General features: G+C 39.9%; 1 protein-coding gene across 1 annotated transcript; it reads left to right on the top strand.

Moving 5' to 3' along the window:
- Positions 1-1,854: 1,854 nt before the first annotated feature.
- Positions 1,855-21,333, top strand: tada2a (transcriptional adaptor 2A). The gene is made up of 15 exons (XM_085243826.1): positions 1,855-2,068; positions 2,474-2,580; positions 2,662-2,721; positions 2,818-2,909; positions 8,099-8,256; positions 8,688-8,776; positions 9,190-9,262; positions 9,368-9,431; positions 11,318-11,361; positions 15,964-16,074; positions 18,184-18,255; positions 18,688-18,820; positions 19,234-19,277; positions 19,641-19,720; positions 20,191-21,333. Exons 1-15 carry the CDS (start codon positions 2,044-2,046, stop codon positions 20,374-20,376), a joined length of 1,338 nt encoding a protein of 445 aa, XP_085099952.1. The 5' UTR covers positions 1,855-2,043; the 3' UTR covers positions 20,377-21,333.
- Positions 21,334-22,019: the final 686 nt, after the last annotated feature.

Genomic DNA, 22,019 nt, shown 5'->3' with positions numbered 1-22,019 from the left:
ATTTATTGCATCAGAATGAGCTGTTTTAAAGTCATTTTCAGGGCAAGTAGTACTTGTAGAAGAATTTTATGGGGGACAAGAAAAAACAGCATGGGGATGTTGCGTATAAGGTTCCACATCTATGATCTTTCTTTCCATTATTCAGCCTAATATACGCTGCTTATATGAAGCTCAGGTGGTGCTGTGTACAGAAAGGCAGACAAAGACTTGCACGACATTTATTGTTTTCATTAGAGAAATAGTCCAAGATCGGCACCCTGTGGTAAGATGGAGAATGACAGAAGAGTGGCGAAAATAATAAAGATCACATACATACACTATTTAATTTTTCTAAACGGGGTCCTTTCAGAAGAAGTCCAGCCTGCTAACATGCTGTAATTTTATTTAATATCGTTTTTAATAAAGGCGCTTTTCACTGGGACTAGGTCTGGGGCTATGTCACTAAACTGCAGTGAGAGAAGTGAGAGATTAAAAGTGAAACAGATCATCTCCATGTGTCTGTGAAACATTTTGATTTTATATTTTATATGATATTATTAGGTATTATACTCCATACTATTCTTGGACTGTTGTACATGTATGGCAAAAACAACAATAAAGAGCTGTCAGCAACATTAACAGAAATTTCACCTTTAATTTGTCTCTACCTGTACCATTTATTATTATTATTATTATTATTATTATTTCAACTATTTATTTATATTCTTGTTTAAATTTCCTTTCCTACATTTAATAATTGTTATATTTATGTGTTTATTTATGTATTTTGATTGCCTTTTTAATAGTTGTGTTGTGAGCCAGCCAGGTGAAAGGTCAACCCAGACAGCAGACAGCGCCTTTGAATACTGAAGCTGAAATGCTGAAACACAAGAAATATGAAAAAAAAAAAAAAACATACAAAAATAAATATAGTACAATATAATCGTAATTGTAAGTTTTGGTAGGTCATTGCAAAGAAAATAAAAAAATAAATGGCGAAGTGACATTAAAATTAAACTAATTAACATGATTATATAAATATATATCAGTCTTCTTTTTTCAGCTGTTCCTTTTATTTAGGGGTCACCACAGCAGATCATCTGCCTCCATTTCACTCTACCTCTAGCTTAAAGTGGTTGTATATCACCTGCACATTAACACCAGTAAGACAACGGAGATGGTGGTTGACTTCTGGAGAAAACCAACACCTATCATTACCAGTGAACATCCATAGTTTGGACATCAGGGTGGCGGACAGTTACAAATATCTGGGGGTTCACCTTAAAAGCAGATTGGAGTGGTTTGATTACTGGTCCAAGGCTATGTACAAGAAGGGTCAAAGTTGGCTTCTGGGTCTTTTTGATCGTGCAGGACATTACTGAGGACTTTTTATGACCTGGTGAGGTCTATTGCAATTTTTTATGCAGTTTTCTGCTGGGGAGGTGGCAGCACGGAGAGGAACCAGAAAACAACTTAATACTCTAATGAAGAGGGCCAGCTTTGTCATGGCCAGTCCTCTAGCCGCAGTGTAGGACGGCCCACCATTTTTGTGTATGTATTATCATTCCCACTGCACTTTTTATACATATATTTTGTTTTGTTGTTTAATCTCTGTGGTGTGGCTTTTAGTGTATATTAGTGTGTGTGTATATAGTACATTTTCTACAAAAATGTTTTAGTCTTGTATTTTATTGATTTTTGCATTTTTAAAAGTATTAGCTTTTTTGTAAGTCTTGTTTTATTTTCTGTTTTTATTGTTTTCTAATATATAATTACTTCACATTTTGTCTCTGACCCTTGTGCTGCTGTAGCAAGTATATTTGCCCAATGTGGGATTATTATAATCTCTATATATTTAGCCGTAATATAAATACCAAATATTTTACATGTATTACATTTCTTAGTTAGTTATCGATCCTCCTTATAGAAAATATCTAAGGGGAGTATTGAGTTATCTGAGCTCGATTAGCTGTGCCTTCACAATCAGGGTCACTTGCGAGCTTTGAAAAATAGATGGAACCTAAACGTCGAAGCTGTTATTAAGTTTCATTTAAACGTAATCCTATGGACCGCCTAGCATCTTTTGCAAGTAAGTTTTAGTAATATGTCACAGATACACGTATCCACTTCAGCTTTAAAGTGTTATCGTCTATCATTTTTGGGGTTATTATCTCAGGTTAGCTATATTAAGCTGGGTCTGCTATGCTAACATTAGCGTTAGCGTGCAGCGATGCTAACACGGCGTGTTAACTACTTTAACAGCCTTTAGTGCCTTTTGTTATTGAGCTGCTTTTCAAACGGTGATGAAACATTATCATACATGGCGCTTTAAAGTTAGCATGTGTGGTTTAGCTTAAAGCTCGCTGTAAAGCCTAATAAATTGAAATCTGCAGTCTTGTTTACATTGTAAGCTCGTTTCATGTAAAGAAATGTCAGCTGATTTGTTATACAACCCTACCTGGTGACTTAAAGTGTTAAAATCACGTGATTTCAGATGACCCCTCCGATAAACCGCCGTGCAGAGGTTGTTCATCGTATCTGACTGAGCCTTATATCAAATGTGCAGAATGTGGACCCTCACCTTTCCTGCTGTGCCTCCAGGTGAATCGGTCACAAAAACTCTTAAATTTACCTGCAGACAAACCCAGTCCGACTGAAACTAAACATTTTGTTTCCCTTCAGTGCTTCACCAGAGGATTTGAGTACAAGAAGCACCAGAGTGATCACAAATATGAAATCATGGTGAGTGAAATAAAAAACAAACAAACAAACAAATAAAATCTTATCCAGTGTGGCTGTCTTTCAACATCAATGTTCATCTTTCACCCCGTTATGCAGACGTCAGATTTCCCCGTGCTGGAGCCTGGGTGGACAGCCCAGGAAGAGATGGCCCTGCTTGAAGCCGTCATGGACTGTGGCTTTGGAAATTGGTTAGTATTTTCTAGTTGTTTGGTGAGATTTCCTTATAAACTACATACACATGTCCTTATTTCTTAAAAAGCCTGAATGCTAAGATTTATGGCATGCAGTCCAGTTTCCAGAGGTGGGGTACAAGCTAAACGGGTTATTGGTCTGTCGCAGGACTAACACAGAGACAGATAACTGTGCACACTCACATTCATCTACTGTCACTTTAGAACAAGTTAACCTAAAAAGCAGTCTCTGGACTTTAGGAGGAAGCCAGAGTATCTAGTATTGTGCCTTATTTGGCCTGTGGCTTCGAACACAGCTTCTACTTGCTCTCAGGCAGCAAAAATAACCACTAACTTATTTTCCAACATAAATGTTTCATTTAATGGCAATTGCATCTCTTTAAGCTAATTTTTCAGATCATTGTGCATAAAAAATCTCTAAACATCTGTTACCGACAGTAACAAAGATAACAAGTGAACGAAATGTTGCAGAGAATTTCTCTTGTTTGCTTCTTTGTCTGCAAACTTCTACACAGTCAGGAGTTAAGCAAGCAAACTTGGCACATACAGTGGGGCAAAAAAGTATTTAGTCAGCCACCGATTCTGCAAGTTCCCCCACCTAAAATGATGACAGAGGTCAGTAATTTGCACCAGAGGTACACTTCAACTGTGAGAGACAGAATGTGAAAGAAAAATCCATGAATCCACATGGTAGGATTTGTAAAGAATTTATTCGTAAATCAGGGTGGAAAATAAGTATTTGGTCAATAACAAAAATACAACTCAATACTTTGTAACATAACCTTTGTTGGCAATAACAGAGGTCAAACGTTTACTATAGGTCTTTACCAGGGGCCCGTTCTTCGTACGTCGCTTACTACATCCAAGATCAAATGACACATCCAAGATCAAATCATCGCGCTAACCGTGAGCTCGCTAATCCAGTTCCCCGAACACACCTGCTGTTGACGATTACTACAGCTGGACGCAGGAATGTGACATCACTGGGTGTCGTAAAAGGGGCTACGCATCGATAGTAGAAACATTGATCGGCAACCCGCTGATTGGTCGGCGAAAATGTCCAAGGGGCGTGCTCGGTATTTTCCGGCAGCAGAGCAAGAACTCATGAGTGAGGGATTTCAGGAGTTTCAGAGTTTAATTAAAACGCAAGAGAACACTGCAAAGGCTGCAAAAGCAAGGAGAGAGGGCTGGCAGAAAGTTGCTGACAAATCAAACTCGTAGGTAATTTAATAATAATAATAATAATGGATTGGGTTTATATAGCGCTTTCCAAGGCACCCAAAGCGCTTTACGATACCACTATTCATTCACTCCCACATTCACACACTGGTGGAGGCAGCTACGGTTGTAGCCAGGCTGCCATATCGCGCCATCGGCCCCTCTGGCCAACACCAGTAGGCGGTAGGGTAGATCTATCATATGACACTATATTGTCCAATATCATATGGCATTATATTATATTATAATATGTTATATTATATCCCCTTTCACATTAGAGCCACAACAGGACCCACAAGAACATGGGAACAAGTAAAAGTGGAATACAGGAGTATTCTACAGAATGGTAATATTTATCTCTTAGATTGCTTTGCGTCTCTTGGCAAGGTAATACTGGCCTGTAATACTCTGTTAGTTTGTTCATAACAGCAACCAAGAAAAGGGCAGAGGAAAAAAAGACAGGTGGTGGTCCTGCACCCCCTCGTCAACAAGTTGGTTAAGTAAATAATACCCTCACGGGAATATCGATATCTCTCTATGAGCACACTGTCGCGCTGAGCTAAAGGATCCTGTCTGTCCCGCAATATACGCTGAATTCTGAGGACTCTCCTTATCAATCTTGCACCTTCCGCAATGGGTTGGTCGCGTATACGGACAGGACATGGCTGCGACAGGCTTCCCAAATCCACCTTCGCTTTTATAGCCGTGGTCTCTCATCTTGATTACACGAAGTAATTTACAATTACTACTCTGAAATATGAATTACATCTGTAATAATCACATACATGTAATAGAATGTTAATAGTACATTTCCCTTTTTTAGGAAATGACCTGTATGTATCTGTGTGACATCAATAAAAGGATCAAGTGCTGCATTATCTTTAGTTACATTGATAATATTTATTTATGGTGAAACAGTGGAAAAATGTCGCTGTTGCTTTCGTATAAATGAAGCGGACATACCTGCGTGGCCGCGATCTAATCCTGTTTACATAAAGTAAACCTGCTCCCGAGCAGGTTTACGCTTACGGCTCTGTTGCTATGACAGCAAGTCCCGGATGAGCTTCGGGGAACCGAACGATCCAGGATCACGCGAAATCGTCAACAATCTAATCCTTGTTTGAGGTGACTTTCAACTTCCGCCACAGATTTTCTATGGGGTTGAGGTCTGGAGACTGGCTAGGCCACTCCAGGACTTTCAAATGCTTCTTACGGAGCCACTCCTTTGTTGCCCGGGCGGTGTGTTTTGGATCATTGTCATGTTGGAAGACCCAGCCTCGTTTCATCTTCAAAGTTCTCACTGATGGAAGGAGGTTTTGGCTCAAAATCTCACGATACATGGCCCCATTCATTCTGTCCTTAACACGGATCAGTCGTCCTGTCCCCTTGACAGAAAAACAGCCCCATAGCATGATGTTTCCACCCCCATGCTTCACAGTAGGTATGGTGTTCTTGTGATGCAACTCAGTATTCTTCTTCCTCCAAACACGACGAGTTGAGTTTATACCAAAAAGTTCTACTTTGGTTTCATCTGACCACATGACATTCTCCCAATCCTCTGCTGTATCATCCATGTGCTCTCTGGCAAACTGCAGACGGGCCTGGACATGCACTGGCTTCAGCAGCGGAACACGTCTGGCACTGCGGGATTTGATCCCCTGCCGTTGTAGTGTGTTACTGATGGTGACCTTTGTTACTTTGGTCCCAGCTCTCTGCAGGTCATTCACCAGGTCCCCCCGTGTGGTTCTGGGATCTTTGCTCACCGTTCTCATGATCATTTTGACCCCACGGGATGAGATCTTGCGTGGAGCCCCAGATCGAGGGAGATTATCAGTGGTCTTGTATGTCTTCCATTTTCTGATGATTGCTCCCACAGTTGATTTTTTCACACCAAGCTGCTTGCCTATTGTAGATTCACTCTTCCCAGTCTGGTGCAGGTCTACAATACTTTTCCTGGTGTCCTTCGAAAGCTCTTTGGTCTTGGCCATGGCGGAGTTTGGAGTCTGACTGTTTGAGGCTGTGGACAGGTGTCTTTTATACAGATGATGAGTTCAAACAGGTGCCATTCATACAGGTAACGAGTGGGGGACAGAAAAGCTTCTTACAGAAGACATTACAGGTCTGTGAGAGCCAGAGATTTTCCTTGTTTGAGGTGACCAAATACTTATTTTCCACCCTAATTTACGAATAAATTCTTTACAAATCCTACCATGTGAATTCATGGATTTTTTTTTTCACATTCTGTCTCTCACAGTTGAAGTGTACCTCTGGTGCAAATTACTGACCTCTGTCATGATTTTAAGTGGGGGAACTTGCACAATCGGTGGCTGACTAAATACTTTTTTGCCCCACTGTAGGTGTGACTTAGAAACCTGAAAGTTCTTATCTATATCTGATATTACAATGTTATGTTGCCTAGGAATCACCTAAAAACAGACAGTACATGTTGGCCTGTTTATGCTGTTGACTGGCTGATGTACTTAATCAAACTGAGAAAAGTTTTAAAGAAATGTTGGGATGGGATGTTATTTTTGTAAATAAATAGGAAATAAATATTGGACTGATTGTATATTTATATAGAGCAAAATGTATCTACATCTATGTATGGTTAATGGCCCACTGTCTACTATTGTATTACTACACCTGTCAGTCTGACACAGTCCACGCCTCTTCTTTGTTTAAATAAAAACTGGTATGCAAGGTTTTGTTCAACGAAGTGCACTCCCGTATAGTAAATGAGGATTTTAGAACATAACTTTTCATAATAGTTGCATATTTATGGCTTCAAATCCCATTTGCTTAAGTACATTTAAACAGTTTTTTATCCATCATTAAATGTTTAATATAATCTTGAAATACCGTAAGCTTAACTCAAATGATGTAACATTGTTACTGTAAGGGTCACAATTTGGAGATGTTGCTATATTTGATTTTATGATCTACTTTTCTCAGTGTGATTAAGTTTATCAGTTTCTCAACATCATGAATTGGCCAAACAGTACTGTAGCACAGGCCTTTATTAGTTGTTATAAAACTATAAATTATAAAACTATAATTTATAATTAAAATGAAATTATAATTAAAACTATCAATTATAGAGCTGGCTCCAGGCTAGTGCTATAATGTTGACCCATGTAGAGTTAACTGTCTGTTAACGGTTGCTACAGCTCAAGTTGCCCATCAGCTCGAAGCTGTTAAAACCCTTCCACGCTTTCATGCACAGGGAGAGAAAAACACGAGGGAGGAAAGGCTGAACAAGGGTCACAGTGCAGTCACCCATGTTTGAACTCAAGCTCACTAGTAGAAAAACTAGAATATCAGGAGATGGCGTCCTTCTCCCCGCGGGTAGCGATGTGCCAGCTGATGAATAGATTAAGGTGTAGATGAACTGTATAGTTGTTTTTTGTGTAATGCATTGTAGGTTCATATCCATGTATCTTGCAAATCCATTTTTTTCCTCCTGTTTCTGCACAGCTTTCAAACTCTGATGATAAAGAAGTTGCTGTTTTTCACAGAAAATGTAATTCATAAGTAAATGAGTGAAACAAATCAGTTCAATTCTTCTAATTATGCCAAGCCTGCATAAGACTGAGACCTCTTCCTATAATTCCTGCTCTTTTTTGAGCACACTGAGTTTCATAGCCTGGAGGTTGAAACTCTTGAGTTGTAGTCACCACTCTGCACCACTGCATTCACAAACTGTTTTGCTTGCTCACAAGTTAAATATTAATTGTTTGACTTAGACGCCTGGTGATTGAAACTCAAATGTTTGATTTGGTGATGTCTTGAAAACAGAGATTAGGTTTTAGGACATGGTTGAAGTTTCTAATGAAGAACATTTTTTTTCTCCCATAAAAAGGTGTTTGAACCATACAGTGCCATAACTATAGCCTTAGTTGGCTAAAAGTATCATATGAAAGCCTCCAGTTATTTTTGATCTGTTCCTTCTCCCTGCTTGTCTTCATCAGGCAAGATGTTGCGTATCAGATGCGCACTAAAACCAAAGAGGAGTGTGAGAGCCACTACATGAAGAATTTCATCAATAACCCACTCTTCTCCTCCACCCTGCTCAGCCTGCGGAAAGCAAAAGACTCTCGTGTTGCAGAGGGCGCTATTCCTTTTAAACGTAAGCACCCACAATGTTTACTTCATTATTAAAAAGTGTTTAGATTAAGTTTGATTGTTTATTATTATTATTATTTATTATTTAGTTTTATTAAATATTATTCCAGGTTTCATTATGGGCCTTTAGGGCATCTAGAAGAAAGTTTAACATATAAAATTTGAAGCCACCGGCCCGACAGTTGGGCAGAAGCAGTTGGTGACTGAGGATCGTGTCTCATTTCCTGGCGGGCTTCAGGTCTCCATCTGTCACAGTGTTGACTGCTCCACAAGCATTTTAACGTCTTATTCTTGCATCATTTGACAAATTCAAAGTAGAGACAGACGGTTGTTACGTGTCTGATTTTATAAAATGCACAAAATTTGGAGGTGGTGCTCTTTGTTGATCTTTACATTTTTAAGCTTTATCTTGCTAAATTTTCTGTGATGCCACAGCGAGCGACGATCCCCCTCGGCCCACATTTGACTCGGTGCTGTCTCGCGACATGGCTGGATACATGCCTGCCAGAGCCGACTTCATGGAGGTGAGGGAACACATTTGTCCTGTAGCTGATTGTGTGTTTGGATGCATGGTAGCGCGAAAGTGCACAGAATAAAGGTATGTGTGGAAAAGATAAAGGTGGCTCATGAAGTACTTAAGTGGCAAGTTACATGAGTTAATTTTTAATGTGTTATATTTGTTTTGTTTTGGCGTTTAAAACACAAAAAAGTGCTATGGAGCAGGTTATTATTAATCTTTCCCTCATCACGGATTAGTTTCCCAGTTCCTACTGCCGGAAAACTTAACCACAGCATGACGCTGCCACCACCATGCTTTACTGTAGGGATGCTTTCCTCCAAGTTCTGGGCATATGTAAAAGGTCTATGAATCTTCCTGTTGTTTGATTTGCTGTTTAATATTGATAGCATTTTCCCTTACGTGTCCATTCTATTAAAGGAGTTTGACAACTATGCAGAATGGGATTTGAAAGATATTGACTTTGTGGATGATGATTCAGACGTCCTTCGTGGTGGGTTACATTTTGTTTTATTGACAACTAAACAACAACAGTGTGAATCCCAGCATTTACATTACAAAACCTGTGAACTGTGTCGCACATGTTCTTGTTTTTCAGCACTGAAGCTTGCAGTTGTTGATATTTATCATTCAAGATTAAAGGAGAGACAACGGAGGAAGAAGTAGGTCTCCTTTAATTTATTATGGGATGAAAAATTAATTCAATGTAATGTAATGACTCCAGTGTGTCAGCAGGTGGCATCATAAGCCTTTATTGTGGAACCTCAGTTTCCACGATACTTCATTATACTTTCAGGTTGAAAAAAATGCATTTCATACTGTATTAAAATGAACAAGGCTAACAATTCCAACATCCTATCTACACCATTTAAATATTAATGATTTCATTACGCTAATACATTTATAACTTCTAATCTAAACCTTGTTATTTTCTTAAAAGCTTTTTAAAGACACGAATCCTGAGAGGGATTGTCACAAAGTCAGCAGCGTGATTATAATTGCATATTTAAGCCTTTTTCAGGCTCTCATTACAAGCCGCAGGGAGTCATTCAGGTGCAACTTACAAGCTGCGGGAACTTCTATTCAAACCCTGAATATATTTTTGGAAATTGGGAAAATGTGTCTGTCCCCCCCAGTGAACGACGTGCATGCCAAGCTGCTTGACATTTTGCCCAGTTTTAGTTGGGCATGGAGAGCATTCTCACCAGAGGAGAGTTTGGAAAATGTTTTGAAGCTCATAGAAAATGTACTGTGCACAGTTTACTTGTAGCTAATCAGAGAGGCTACCGGGATCACACCCCCTGCTCACGCTCGTCTCACAGTCCACTGTAAATCCCAGTAATACTCAGTTCTGTTGTATGTATCTCACATTTATTGAGTTAAGTTTGGTGGGTAGAGAAATATAGATAACGTTGCATATGTAGCAGCAGTTAAAACAGTAAACAGTAAAACCCATTGTACCTAATAAAATGGCAACTGGTGGTTATCATTGGGTACTGGAAAGCCCTCAAATTCAAGTCACTGTGGGCTGCAGGAAATCACAATGACTATTTTTCTGTATTCTGATAGTCAGCTGATGTAATAAGAAATTGAAGTCAATTTTAAAGGTTTCTAAGGATATTAATCTGCCTTTAACACATTAGCTGTCATTCTTGGACATACACGGACAAGCGTTGCTGCAGCGTATCCATCACTAAATCAACTTTTAACGACTTCATGCTCCCTGAGCACGCTTGGAATGGCATGTCTGACTAGGAGGGAATGAGTGTTTTACAGCTCCCTCATCTGTCCCTGAGACCCGGTTTTATCTCTGCTAACTTGTAGCTTGTCAGAAAGGCTTTTAAGATCAGAAGTTGAGCTCAACCTTAAAGCACACTTTTTAGCATAATTGCAGGTTTTGAGGGCCTAAAGGCCATTTATTTTATTCCCCTCAAAACAGGCCTTTAAATAGTCATGAAAAGCCTTGAGCTTAATTTCCAGGCGTCCTAAATATTCCTCCTTCATTTATCAACAGGGCTGTTGGTTTTAAAGTGTTTCTGTATGTGGTTGAAAAAGATGTTGTGAAACTCAGACGTGAAAGTAGGAATCTCCTGAATGTGTCACATTTATTGCTTTTATACTGTTATAAGTCATTAAATTCATTTTCTGTAAGTAATTGTAAATGTTATTGTTCCTAATTTAATTAACATGGTAAGTTATTTCTGCTTGTTATTAAAAGCTTCAGTGTATTAATGCGTAATGTCGATGCACTCAGTGTCCAGTTTGTTGGGTGCAGTGCAGCTTGGACGTCTTCACAAAGATCAGCATGCTCAGTTTTTGTTGCAGATTACTTTGCAGAGGATTGATTCAGCTCGAGGATCAGTTTGGAGAATGTCGTTTGTGGGCTGTAATGCAGAACCTCATTATGATGTAATGTGATGGACACGAGCACACCAAACTACAGCCCTCAAAATGATCATATAGTTGATATATACTGTATTTTTAACTTTCCAAAGTGTAGCGTAAGTCAGAAAATAAATGTCTACATCCATGTCTTTGTTTCTTTCAGGATAATCCGAGACCATGGATTGATCAACCTGCGGAAATTCCAGAGTGAGTCCTCTTTTGAAACACTCTTGGGGTTGGCTGCGACAGTATTCATAGCAGCTCAGGGAGACATGCGATATCTGGCAGCCAAATCGGCACAGAGGGTTTCTATGGATGCATGCAAATAACTCCGCTGTAATAACCACCGTTAACCTCCACGGCCCCTCTGGTAGCTGATGTGTGGCAACTGGCCGCGCTTATATTTACAGCGAAGGGTACGAATAGCCTGCGTTGGCTCGAGTGTGCCGCGGCATAATTGCAATCACAGTGCGGTGAGCTTTGCTGCCATAATGGCTGAAGTGTGTCAGGAGAAAGAGAGCTGTTTTTATTGATCCACCCGTTACAGGTTGGGTTGCAGCGAGCTCAGTAACGTAATTCTTTGCATCTCTGGGGGTTTTTTTTCATTACACAGCGAGAACTGCTGTGAATGGATTTGTCCAATTAGAGCGTGTCTTTTTAAACTATGTGCGACCACCCTGCCCTTCGTTATATCTCCATGTGTTGCTCTGTGAAATTGTCTGTGGTTGGGGAGTTGAAGAGTTCTCCCCTCATGTTTTATTTATGTATCCTCCAGCCTCCAGTTAGCCCTCCTTCCTCTTTTTCCCTTATCTCCCCAGTCTTTGGAGACAAAAGGGAACTCGGAGTAGCTGCAGACTGGTTGTCATGGAGACTGTCAAAGAGTGTGTGTGTGTGTGTGTGTGTGTGTGTGTCACATGCAATAATGGAAGCAGTATCTGAGCCCAGGAGGCTCACGGTATCATGTCTCAGTGACTGCTGGAGGCAGAATGACCAGCGTTGTTGTTTCAGGACAGCGATCTGTTTGACGTCCTGTAAGAGCTCGCCTCTCTGAATGATTCAGGTTACGTTGCTATTTGCAGTCAGAGTTTTGTGTGCCGATCATGTGAAACCACACACAGGTCCAGCATTGATGTCTCCTCGGAGATATGAACATTTTTCCTTGTGTTGCTCAGAGCATGACTTCATGTGTTTAGCCTGAGATGGCAGCTGATAATTAGCTCTCGCAGGCTGGAGTCTGACGATGGAATTTGACCCTGACACACACACATCAGCTTTCCTCGGTGGCTTTGACACTTGTCTGTTACTCAGCAACACGGGCAATGCTTTCACATGAGCACAACAAGCGCTTTCAGAGTGAGAGCTAAACATGGTGAATACACAGCAGTGGGGCGTTACTGTGACAAATCACAGGGACAGGGTTGCTGATTCTGTTTAATTTCATTCATTTTTTCTTCCTGTAGTGCTCCTTGACTACACTTTCAATTAGAAAAGATAGGGGACCAAAACTAATTGTAGAACTGTTGCATTAAAATCATTGTTGGCTTTGAAATTTGAATCTTTTGGCCCCTTTTGATTGCACTGTCAAGTTAAACCATCGGCTATATGCTAGCTGGACAGTTTGTATGTATTCAGCATTTATAGCTGAAGAAGGCACGCTGCAGCTTTGTACAGAAATGTGCGAATTCATTTAGGCTGTTTAGATTTGAATTAGGTACGAACACCAAATAGTCATACACAGAAAAATTGTTCGGGTTGTTCAGTCTCCTCCTCCGACTGATGAAGGTTGTCTGTGTGGAAATTACTCAGTCTCAAAACACTTTTGTAAAGTGACAGACTGTGTGCAAAAACAATTAGTGAGCGTACCGCCTCTGTCCGACCTGAGCAGTCTGGAGGTGAAACTGCCTTGAAACTCACCATTATTTACTTGTCTGTAGACAGGGGGCGGGGCAAATTAAAAGAGAAACCTGAGCCCTTGACCCTTGCGATGAGGGTTATGCAGTGGCTCTGTTATTGCTGTGAGAATCATTTTTCCAAATGGTTTTTGCTCACTTGTCTCCTTGGAGTGAAGAGTCACTGCAAATCAATAAAGTTGATCTGAGTGTTCACCTTAATACTGTGATAAAGCATTTCTGTTCTGGTCTCTACTGTGATGTGATGTAATGAAAATGATGTGAGTCGTTTGCTGTGGCATTTGCGATCTCCAGATCTCATCCCTGCTGAACATGTAGTGGACAGCGGTCGCGCCGTCATCGTAAAAGCAACAGATAAGGGGGAATATCTTTTTATAAGGTATTCCATCTCTCCTGTAGAGTTTCCGAGACGCAGACAATCATTCATGCCCTTTACTATTTTTACTATTTTTCATCTTTGAGTTCTTTTCTTTTATCTCTACCACTGTCCCGTTTTTGGAGAAATCCTTTTTTTTTTTTTCGTGACAGCCCTGAATATTTTTGATCAAATATCATTTTATTACAGCCAACCTTAAACAAAACAATGTTTAATTCATTGTTCTTCAGCACATCCACTGAGTTATAGATGAAAGCACACAACAGGTGTACGCTGATGATGTGTGGTGACATTGACAACCAGCAGTCTGAGGGAACCTTTAAGTTGCTTTAAAAATCTCCCGGGACTACAGTTGTCAGGAATTTTAGGCAAAATGTGTGCAAACCCATGGAACGTTGAAAGTGTTCTGTTGGCATATTATAACCCAACACAGTTTAACTTTTTTTTTTAACTTGTCACCCACGTTCAGCTTGTAATCACAATTATCAAAATGTTTTGATGGATTTTTTCCACTTGAATTTTTTCTATATATTGCTAGTTCAGGACAACTGTTGTCTCACGGTGCTTTATATTATGAAATTATATATTTTCAGTTCAGTGTTTGTCGATCCCCAGGATATGACAGTCACATATGGGGAGAAAGAAAAGCTCAGTTTTAACAGAGAGAGACAGCCATCTGTCACAACCTTTTGGGGAGAAGGATGAAAACAAATGGGACAAAACAAACTGAAGGAGACAAAATGCAAGAGTGCATCAAAGGAAGTCCCCAAGCACTTTTGCTGAGGTCTGTTTGTACCAACACACCTAAGCAGTGGTTCAGGTTAGCAGACCCCCTGCAGACTATAAGCTTTATCAAAAAGGAAAGTTTAAAATCTAATCTTGAAAGTAGAGATGGCATTTGTTTCCATAACTCAGAGTTCGTCAGACCCATTCTGCTTTTGGAGATTCTGTGAACCACGTGTAAGCCTGGAAGCTCAGAGCAAAGAACTCTGTTGAGATGATATGATGCTATTAAGTCTTTAAGTTATGATTATGTCTGTTCATTCACTAAGTTATGATAGGAGAAGGGTTTTAGGGGCAGTAAAATGATCCAGTGTCACCTCTTAGATAAAAGGTTCTCTGTTTAAATCCACCTGCTGGCTGTGGACCTTGTTTTTTCCCCAGTAAGCTAATTTCCTTCTACAGGCCAGAGACATGCATGTTAGGATACATGGCTGTAGGTGTGAATGTGAGGATGAATGGTTGTCTGTCTCTGTCGTAGCCTTGTGAAGGAACGGCAAACTGACCAGAGTAACCCTGGCTCTTGTGATAGCTGGGATGAGGTGTTGTGGACTGTGAGTTTAGAAAAGGTGGATAAAATTGTTGTGTTTTTTTTTTTTTTGTTTTTTTTGTTTTGGTTTTTTTTTGGGGGGGGGGGGTTTCTTTTCATTTTTTCATGGATCAACATTGTTAGATGCTGTTTTGGAAAAACAGAAAAACAAGAAACACACAAATCTGTCAGGAATGCAACTAAATAACTGGAACCTAATCAAAAAACATGTGACATGTTTTGGTTTTTGTTTTGTTTTTTTGTTTTTTTTTTGTTTGTTTGTTTTTTTTAAAGCAAATCTGAAAATTATTGGATAACAAGGTTTTAGCATTAAAAATCTAATTTAGATCAAAGAGCTGCTACTTCTTGCTTACAGTTAGTCACTCCGTCCCGCAAGGGAAATATTGTGTTACAGCAACAGGATCAAGATTAAAAGTGGTACAGTCTACAGAAAATAAACAACATAATAAAAGTGCCACGGGTGCACAGAGAGAGCCTTATACTGTGAGAGAGTGCAAACATTTCATACATACAACAGTGGTTAAAGAAAAACAACAAGAGCTAAGTTAACAAAAAGTAAACAGTGAGACTGAGAGATGTGCAAGAGAGTAGTGTAAATTGTAAGAAATTAAGAAACAGTTGCAAGAAGGTGTAATAAAGAAATGTGTGTGAAATCCTTTTGCTGACAGGTGTGTTCACCTGTCAGAACAAGAACGGTTACTGTACAGTTAACCCCTACAAGAACATGAATAAATGATGGTAACTAACAGTATTGTTACTTCAGGGCAGCTATTCCATAAGCCTTACATTGGGTTGTGGTTAGATAAATCTGTTAAGCACTGTTTGCGTGGATGCTGAGAGACCATACAGGCCATTTAGTAGCTACAGGATGCAAATTCTCCCCTTGCACCAGCTTCAGAGAATCATAGCGGTGCATCTACAGGGTGACTGTGATAAATGTTGGTAATATTTACATGCCTATATGCACAGCATTGATGCAGAGCTGCAAGTTGACGGCTGTTCTCTGGTGGTTAACTGCAAAAAAGAAACCAAATTACTTCACCTAGAATGCAGTAAAAAAAAAAAAAAAACTGCTCACGTCTAAAAGTGTCTGCTGGGGATATTTTTCTTTCATATTTCTGTTTTATATTTGTTTGTATCTGCCTGCCTACTCACATCTCTCTCTCTCTTTCTCGTCTCTCTGTCTCCGGTAGTGCTGGAGCGATGCTACCCAAAGGAGGTGCAGGAGCTGTATGATGTCATGAGAAGATTTGCCAGAGTGGTTGGACCAATTGAACATGACAAATTCATCGAAAGTCACGCATGTTAGTATCTGGCTGAGTTCACATGGCAGGGTTACGTCCAATTTAAGCAACTGTCACAAACACAGAGAATCGATTTGACCAGTTTTTGCCACACTGTCTCAGCATCGCACAGACGATCGCAGCGTCAAGGGAGGTTATTTTTAATCTTTGTGGGAAGGTAATGCCAGACCCCTTCCTGTTTTTCTCTGAGAGATTCCCACGTTTCCACTATGTCTGTGTACAAATTAAAGAAAATTCTAACACGAAATGTCTTCATTAGTCAGCAATGCTTCTTGACACAGGCTTATCAAGTTTTTGAACCTCTGCTGTCATTTGGATATCTCTTAAATTGGCATCTCACAGACAGTTGCAGTTTCCTGGCAACCAGCAGGGACTCCAGGAAGTTGCAGTTCATTGCAAAGAAATAGTCAAGCACCTACATCTCTTTAAACAGCAGATTTTTATTTTTACACTTCACATATATTAAGGTAATTAGTCAGCTTTGGAAGTGCTGACTGGATTTTTGTCTTTTTCTTTACATGTTGGACGGAGCCTGGCTAGCTGTTTCCACTTGTTTACCATCTTTATGCTAAACTAAGCTAAGTCTGCTCTGGCTGCAGTTCGACAGCCAGCACACAGTTAGATTAAACAGGCATGTATTAGGTTGGTTTCAGTCTTCTTAACCTTCAAGTTGAACGCTAATCCTGCTACAAGAAAAATCGTAACTAATCTTTGGAACAACCAGGATTTCTTAATCGATTGATTACTCATAACATGTAGTATAATCAAAATCACTTTCACAGTTATTGAGCAACACATTCTCGCTGTTAGCTCTGCACAAAACTGGTGAGCTGTCCAGGGTGTACCCCCTGCAGCTGGGTTAGGCTCCAGCACCCAGTGACCCTGCGTTGGATAAGTGGAAGATGGATAGACGAACTAAACTGATAACATTATTTTTTGGACCACACTAATTAGTCAGTCATAGCGCAGGTTAGTGATTTCTTTAAAAAAAAAAAAAAAACTCAGGATACTAGAAAGACCTGCTCTTATGGTCAAGGACTTACGGTTCATGTGAACCGTGCATCTATTGCAACAACTTTTTCAGGACTGCAGACAAATCATTGCAGAGCTGCACAAAGCTAAAACTACACTGTTAATTGGTTCACAGTAGGACAAAGTGTCCATGCATGAAGAAAATTCAGGACTGTCCCTAAAGGTGGACGTCCTGCAAAGTTCACAGTGAGAACAAGTCCATTGCTTAAAAAGGAGGGGGGGAAAAAACACCAGGATAACATCAAAGCCTGCAGGATTCTCTACAGTCTGCTGAAATCCGTGTTCATGTGTCTGTGAATGAAAGCAGTCTGCAACAGACCAGCTGGATGTCCCATAACAATTCCTTGGCAGTGTCCTGAAAAGCAGTGCACACAAATAAAGCTTGTTGGGGATTTGCTGTCCCTGTTTGTATCTAATGTATCAAAAAAAATCAGGACACCAGTTCATAACCCAAAGTTCAGGAGAGGCTAGGTGATACAAAAAGACAATGACCTAGATAAACAACAATAAAACAGTTCAAACCTGGAAAAATTAGAGTCCTGGGCAGCAAACAGGTTGCTGGTTCAGATCTCCTGGTCTACTGCAGCCTTTCTCTGTCGAGTTTGAATACTGTGCATGTAGGTTTTCTGTGTACTCCGGCTTCCTCCCACAGTCTGAAGCTTGGTAGATTAATTGATGGTGTTATATCGGCCATAGATGTACTAATCTGAATATGAGATACTAAAAATATGTAATGGAGCTTGATGCTTCTAAATGTTGTTTTTTTTTTTTGTTGTTTTTTTTGGGGGGGGGGGGTTACTCATGTCATGAAAGTCATAAAAAGTCCAGTAATCAATTCAGACATTGATGTTTTCTTTTGTGTCTTTCTCAGTAGTCCTCGAGCCGTCCAGTTCCCAGATGTTGATTTAATTTTTTATGAATGCTGTATGAAACTGTTCTGAGAAGCACAAAATGCTTACTCATTGTGCTAAATGAAATGTGAGCTGCAGCTGTGTGAAAGTGAGTTCAGGGATCTCTGCAACAGTCTGCACAGGTTTGCTTTTAACTGCCTTCATCTCTCTCTCTCTTTGTTTCCAGTGGAGTTTGAGCTGAGGAGAGAGATCCGCAGGCTGCAGGAGTACAGGAAAGCAGGGATCAAGTCTTTCTGCAGTGAGTCAAGTTTGAACTTTTCTTTCCCTCCTCCCCTGAACAAAAACTTCATTTTAAAGTTGTGTGCATAAGCAGGAAAATGTGTTTATATTCAGGCTTGCACTTTATTTTTAGTTCAGTTCAAATCAATTATTTTTTGCTGCACCAGCAGAACACTCACAGTGTTTGGATCATTTTTGGAATTTTAATCCTGGACCAGCTTGTTAATGTGTGCCACGGAAAGACTAAAAGTGCGCAGGCTCCTAGGGCTTTTCTTTGGTATGTGGACTGTTGATCCAGCAGAGTAAGACATGTGAGGGTGTTAGCTTGAACTGTGCGAAATTGTAAAGGACATTTTTGGCAGTTTCTGATACTTTATGGCCTAAACAGCGTAGCAGTTTCGAGTCGCAGCCCTAATTTTGTACGCTCTTTGTTCACCTTTCTGTGCAATAGGTGCCAAGGTGTACGAGCGGGTGAAGCGAATGCGTGAAGACGAGCGGAGGAAGAGGACCATGCTGTGTGACGTGCTGCAGTACATCCAGGATGGCAGAGCCTGTCAGCAGTGGCTCAGCAAACAGGCTGCAATGTAAGGCTCTAAACTCCCCGCTTGTAGCCCAGCGTGTAATAGAAGGGCTGGTGAAGCCGCGCTCTCCGGAGACACTGACCTCTGTCATCACTCCCAGCACTGTTCATGCTGAGATGAATCGAGCTGTATTATAGAGCATCTCGCTTACACCACAGTCTCTGCTGTATTTTTAGTCCTTTTAATGGGTCGCTGCTCCTCTTGTTTTCATCCTTTTCTTTGGATGTTATCCAAGTTCTTCCAATTATTCTACCTTTTAAAAAAAACCTTGAATGCTATGATTCTTCTTTTCTGGCTGATGATCCTGGAGTGAGAGTAGTGAACAAAAGCCCAGGGGTGGGGGTGTGTGTGTGTGTGTGTGTGTACATATATAAACATGGCAGCCAAGATAATAACACTTTTCTTAATGATTGCAGAGATGCTGGAATCACTCCAGCTGTCACAACAATCACAGTGTCAGGTACGGCGTTTCTTTCCACCTTTCCTTATGTATTCTGTCCTCTCCATGGCTCCCGGCACATTAATGCAAACAACTTCTCCATTTATCTGCTCAAAAATAGCCCCCTGCTTGCATATTTTCCTAGCTATTTTTGTTTCCCTTTCAAATTAACTGCCTTTCCCTAACCTCCAGAGCACAAATGGGACGCACACTCCCACATGGCTATATTTACACAATTTGCACAGCGTAAATATTTGTTCGCCCGTCTCTTCGATGCAAAGGAATTAACTGCATGTTGCCAGGCTGCTATTATGTTCTCTGAAGGGTTGGCTAACATTGTGGTGCTGAATTTCCATTTGACTGTAGAAATTTTTTGCTCCACAGCAACAGGTAGGCGGAGCGCCCCACCTCTCAACCTGACCGGACTGCCGGGAACAGAGAAGCTCAACGAGCGGGAGAAAGAGGTAAAGATATGGTCAGGCAGATGGAATAAGGGTCAATATGCGTTAAGTCGTTTCTCATTAGTCATCTGCTTACACATCTATGTCAACAACATGGCCCTGGCCTCTCTTAATGACTTCCCTCTGTCATGGTTTGGATCTCCATTTTGGACAGTGGTGTTGGGAATCTTATCAGAAGTGATGGAATTATGAACACAGAAAAGTACAGTCAGATTTGGATCCATCGTGGAATACTATCTGAAAGCATGTGATTGTCTTAATTTTTCCAGCTTGACAATGATGCCAAATACACTGCCATTGGAATAAAAGCATGCCCAAGTTGGAAAAATACATAAATCACTTCACGTATTTTCTTAGAAAAAGGTAAAGAAATGAGAGTTGGCTCAAGACTTTAGCACTGTATTTACCGGTGTGTTTGTTTTTTAAAGCTACTCCCTCCGTTTCTAAACCCTGTGTTTATTTTGTGGTTGTAGCTGTGTCAGGTGGTGCGGCTGGTACCGGGCGCCTACCTGGAGTACAAACAAGCTTTACTTAACGAGTGCAGACGGCAGGGCGGGCTGCGGCTGGCGCAGGCACGGGCGCTGATCAAGATCGACGTCAACAAGACTCGCAAGATCTATGACTTCCTAATCAAAGAGGGTTACATCACCAAGGCGTAGGAGTGTTTGACCACAGTGGGAAGTTCGATCGTGGTTAGTGTTTAGTTTGTTTTTAATCTTGTAATGTTGTCAGCTCAAGTTTTGTAAGACGTTCAGATTGTTGCTGCTTGTTATATTATAACATTTGTTATTGTGTGTTTTTAGTTTAAATGTACTCAAGTCTTGTATAATTGTGAGAAGAACAGGGGATTGTATTAAAATTATGTATTTATTTCTCCTGATATAAAGTGTTAGAAAATGACCTGATGTACATGTTGATATTTTTAAACTGTAAAAGAGCCGCTTGGATTAAAATTCTTGGTAACTTTTTAGTTTACTGTAGGTTTGAATTAATAAGCGGATTCATTTAGTGAAATTAGGAACCGGAGCACCATTTGGTCATAAATGTGAGGCTTGTCGAAACCATACAATTCAGTAAATTTTATAGTAAAATTATATTTATAACATGAATATTTACTTCAAATCTTTTTTTTAGCTGTTTTTGTACTTCCTAGTGGAGATCCGTTTGCATTTGCAAAAAACAAGTGATGAAAGGAGCTCTTTTATGAAATGAGTGGTTTTTCAGGGCTGCTTATAGAGCAAGGTAACTGTTTTTTTTTAATCAGATGTTGGTGTGAGTGGTCTCTGCCCATTTAACTACTCCTGGAAAAACAAAAACTATTCTAATGATTGTCTAACCATGTCTTTATTGGTTTTTACTGAGGTGTCAAAACTCATCATTGAGGAAGAAGTCATCAAATGCTGCTTTCATGGGGGAAAGAGTATAAAAAGAAAACATAATTTCATTGTAATTTTTTTGGAAAGCTGCAGAGGTGAAAATTGTATAACTGGCACAAGCCACATAACTGCAGCACTGAGGGTTAAAATGATAATAAGCAGCATCCTCTTCGGGATGTCATGGCTGTTAGATTGGATGTAGTTTTAATTAATGCAGACAATAAAATCAAAGTCACTCGATTACTCAGCTGAACCTTCCTTCTGTGTATCAGTCAAGTCTCCATCCCACCGTGACCTGAGCTTTTGTTTGGGGTTGATTTTTTTATTTTTTTTATTTCACCTAGCTATTTGGGGATTGTTTGTCCTCACATGGGGACAGTTTAGTTTAAAGTAAAACACAATAAAGCTGCCGTTATTTGACAAAGTATAAAAGACTTTGTTAAGCAGAATGAAGTATAAGGTGCAGAAATATCAAATTTTAATGTCCCCATATGAGAACTTGGGGTGTCAGGAGGGCATGGGGGGCACAGAATAATATCTTTAGCCTGCTTACAGTTGCATCTTCAAGCTGCTTGGCAACCCAAATCCATGTCACTACCTCCCTTTTTTTTTTTTTTTTTTTTTTTTTTTAAATGCTTACACATACAAGGTTATACCGAAACAGACTGGTAGGTCACAAAAAAGAGCCTTACCTCCAAATATAAATTACTGCTAATTGAAATGATTATCTTCCTTTTAATTAAGTTGGATCTGCTGAAATAAGTTTGAGGCAAACTCGAAGAAGAGAAACCACAGAAATGTGCAGAGTCAGTCTATGCAAGATTGATTTAATTTTGCAAATAGTTTCATGAACTTCAATAAAAGCTAATCAGAATTTATTTCACTTTAGAATTTCTCATATAATAAATACATTATTGTAGATTTCT

Source organism: Mchenga conophoros, linkage group LG14, assembly GCF_057382185.1.
Source record: "Mchenga conophoros isolate Kocher_MC1m ecotype Shallow Benthic linkage group LG14, M_conophoros_male_GT1.1, whole genome shotgun sequence".
Classification (NCBI taxonomy): Eukaryota; Metazoa; Chordata; class Actinopteri; order Cichliformes; family Cichlidae; genus Mchenga; species Mchenga conophoros.
This window is presented reverse-complemented; position numbering and strand designations above follow the sequence as displayed.

Excerpts from the sequence above, each read along its gene's own strand:
- tada2a (XM_085243826.1), top strand. The coding sequence starts at position 2,044 with ATGGACCGCCTAGCATCTTTTGCAA. Across the intron at positions 2,069-2,473 it reads CCGCCTAGCATCTTTTGCAA|ATGACCCCTCCGATAAACCG; the intron begins GTAAGTTTTAGT and ends ACGTGATTTCAG. Across the intron at positions 9,263-9,367 it reads TGATTCAGACGTCCTTCGTG|CACTGAAGCTTGCAGTTGTT; the intron begins GTGGGTTACATT and ends CTTGTTTTTCAG.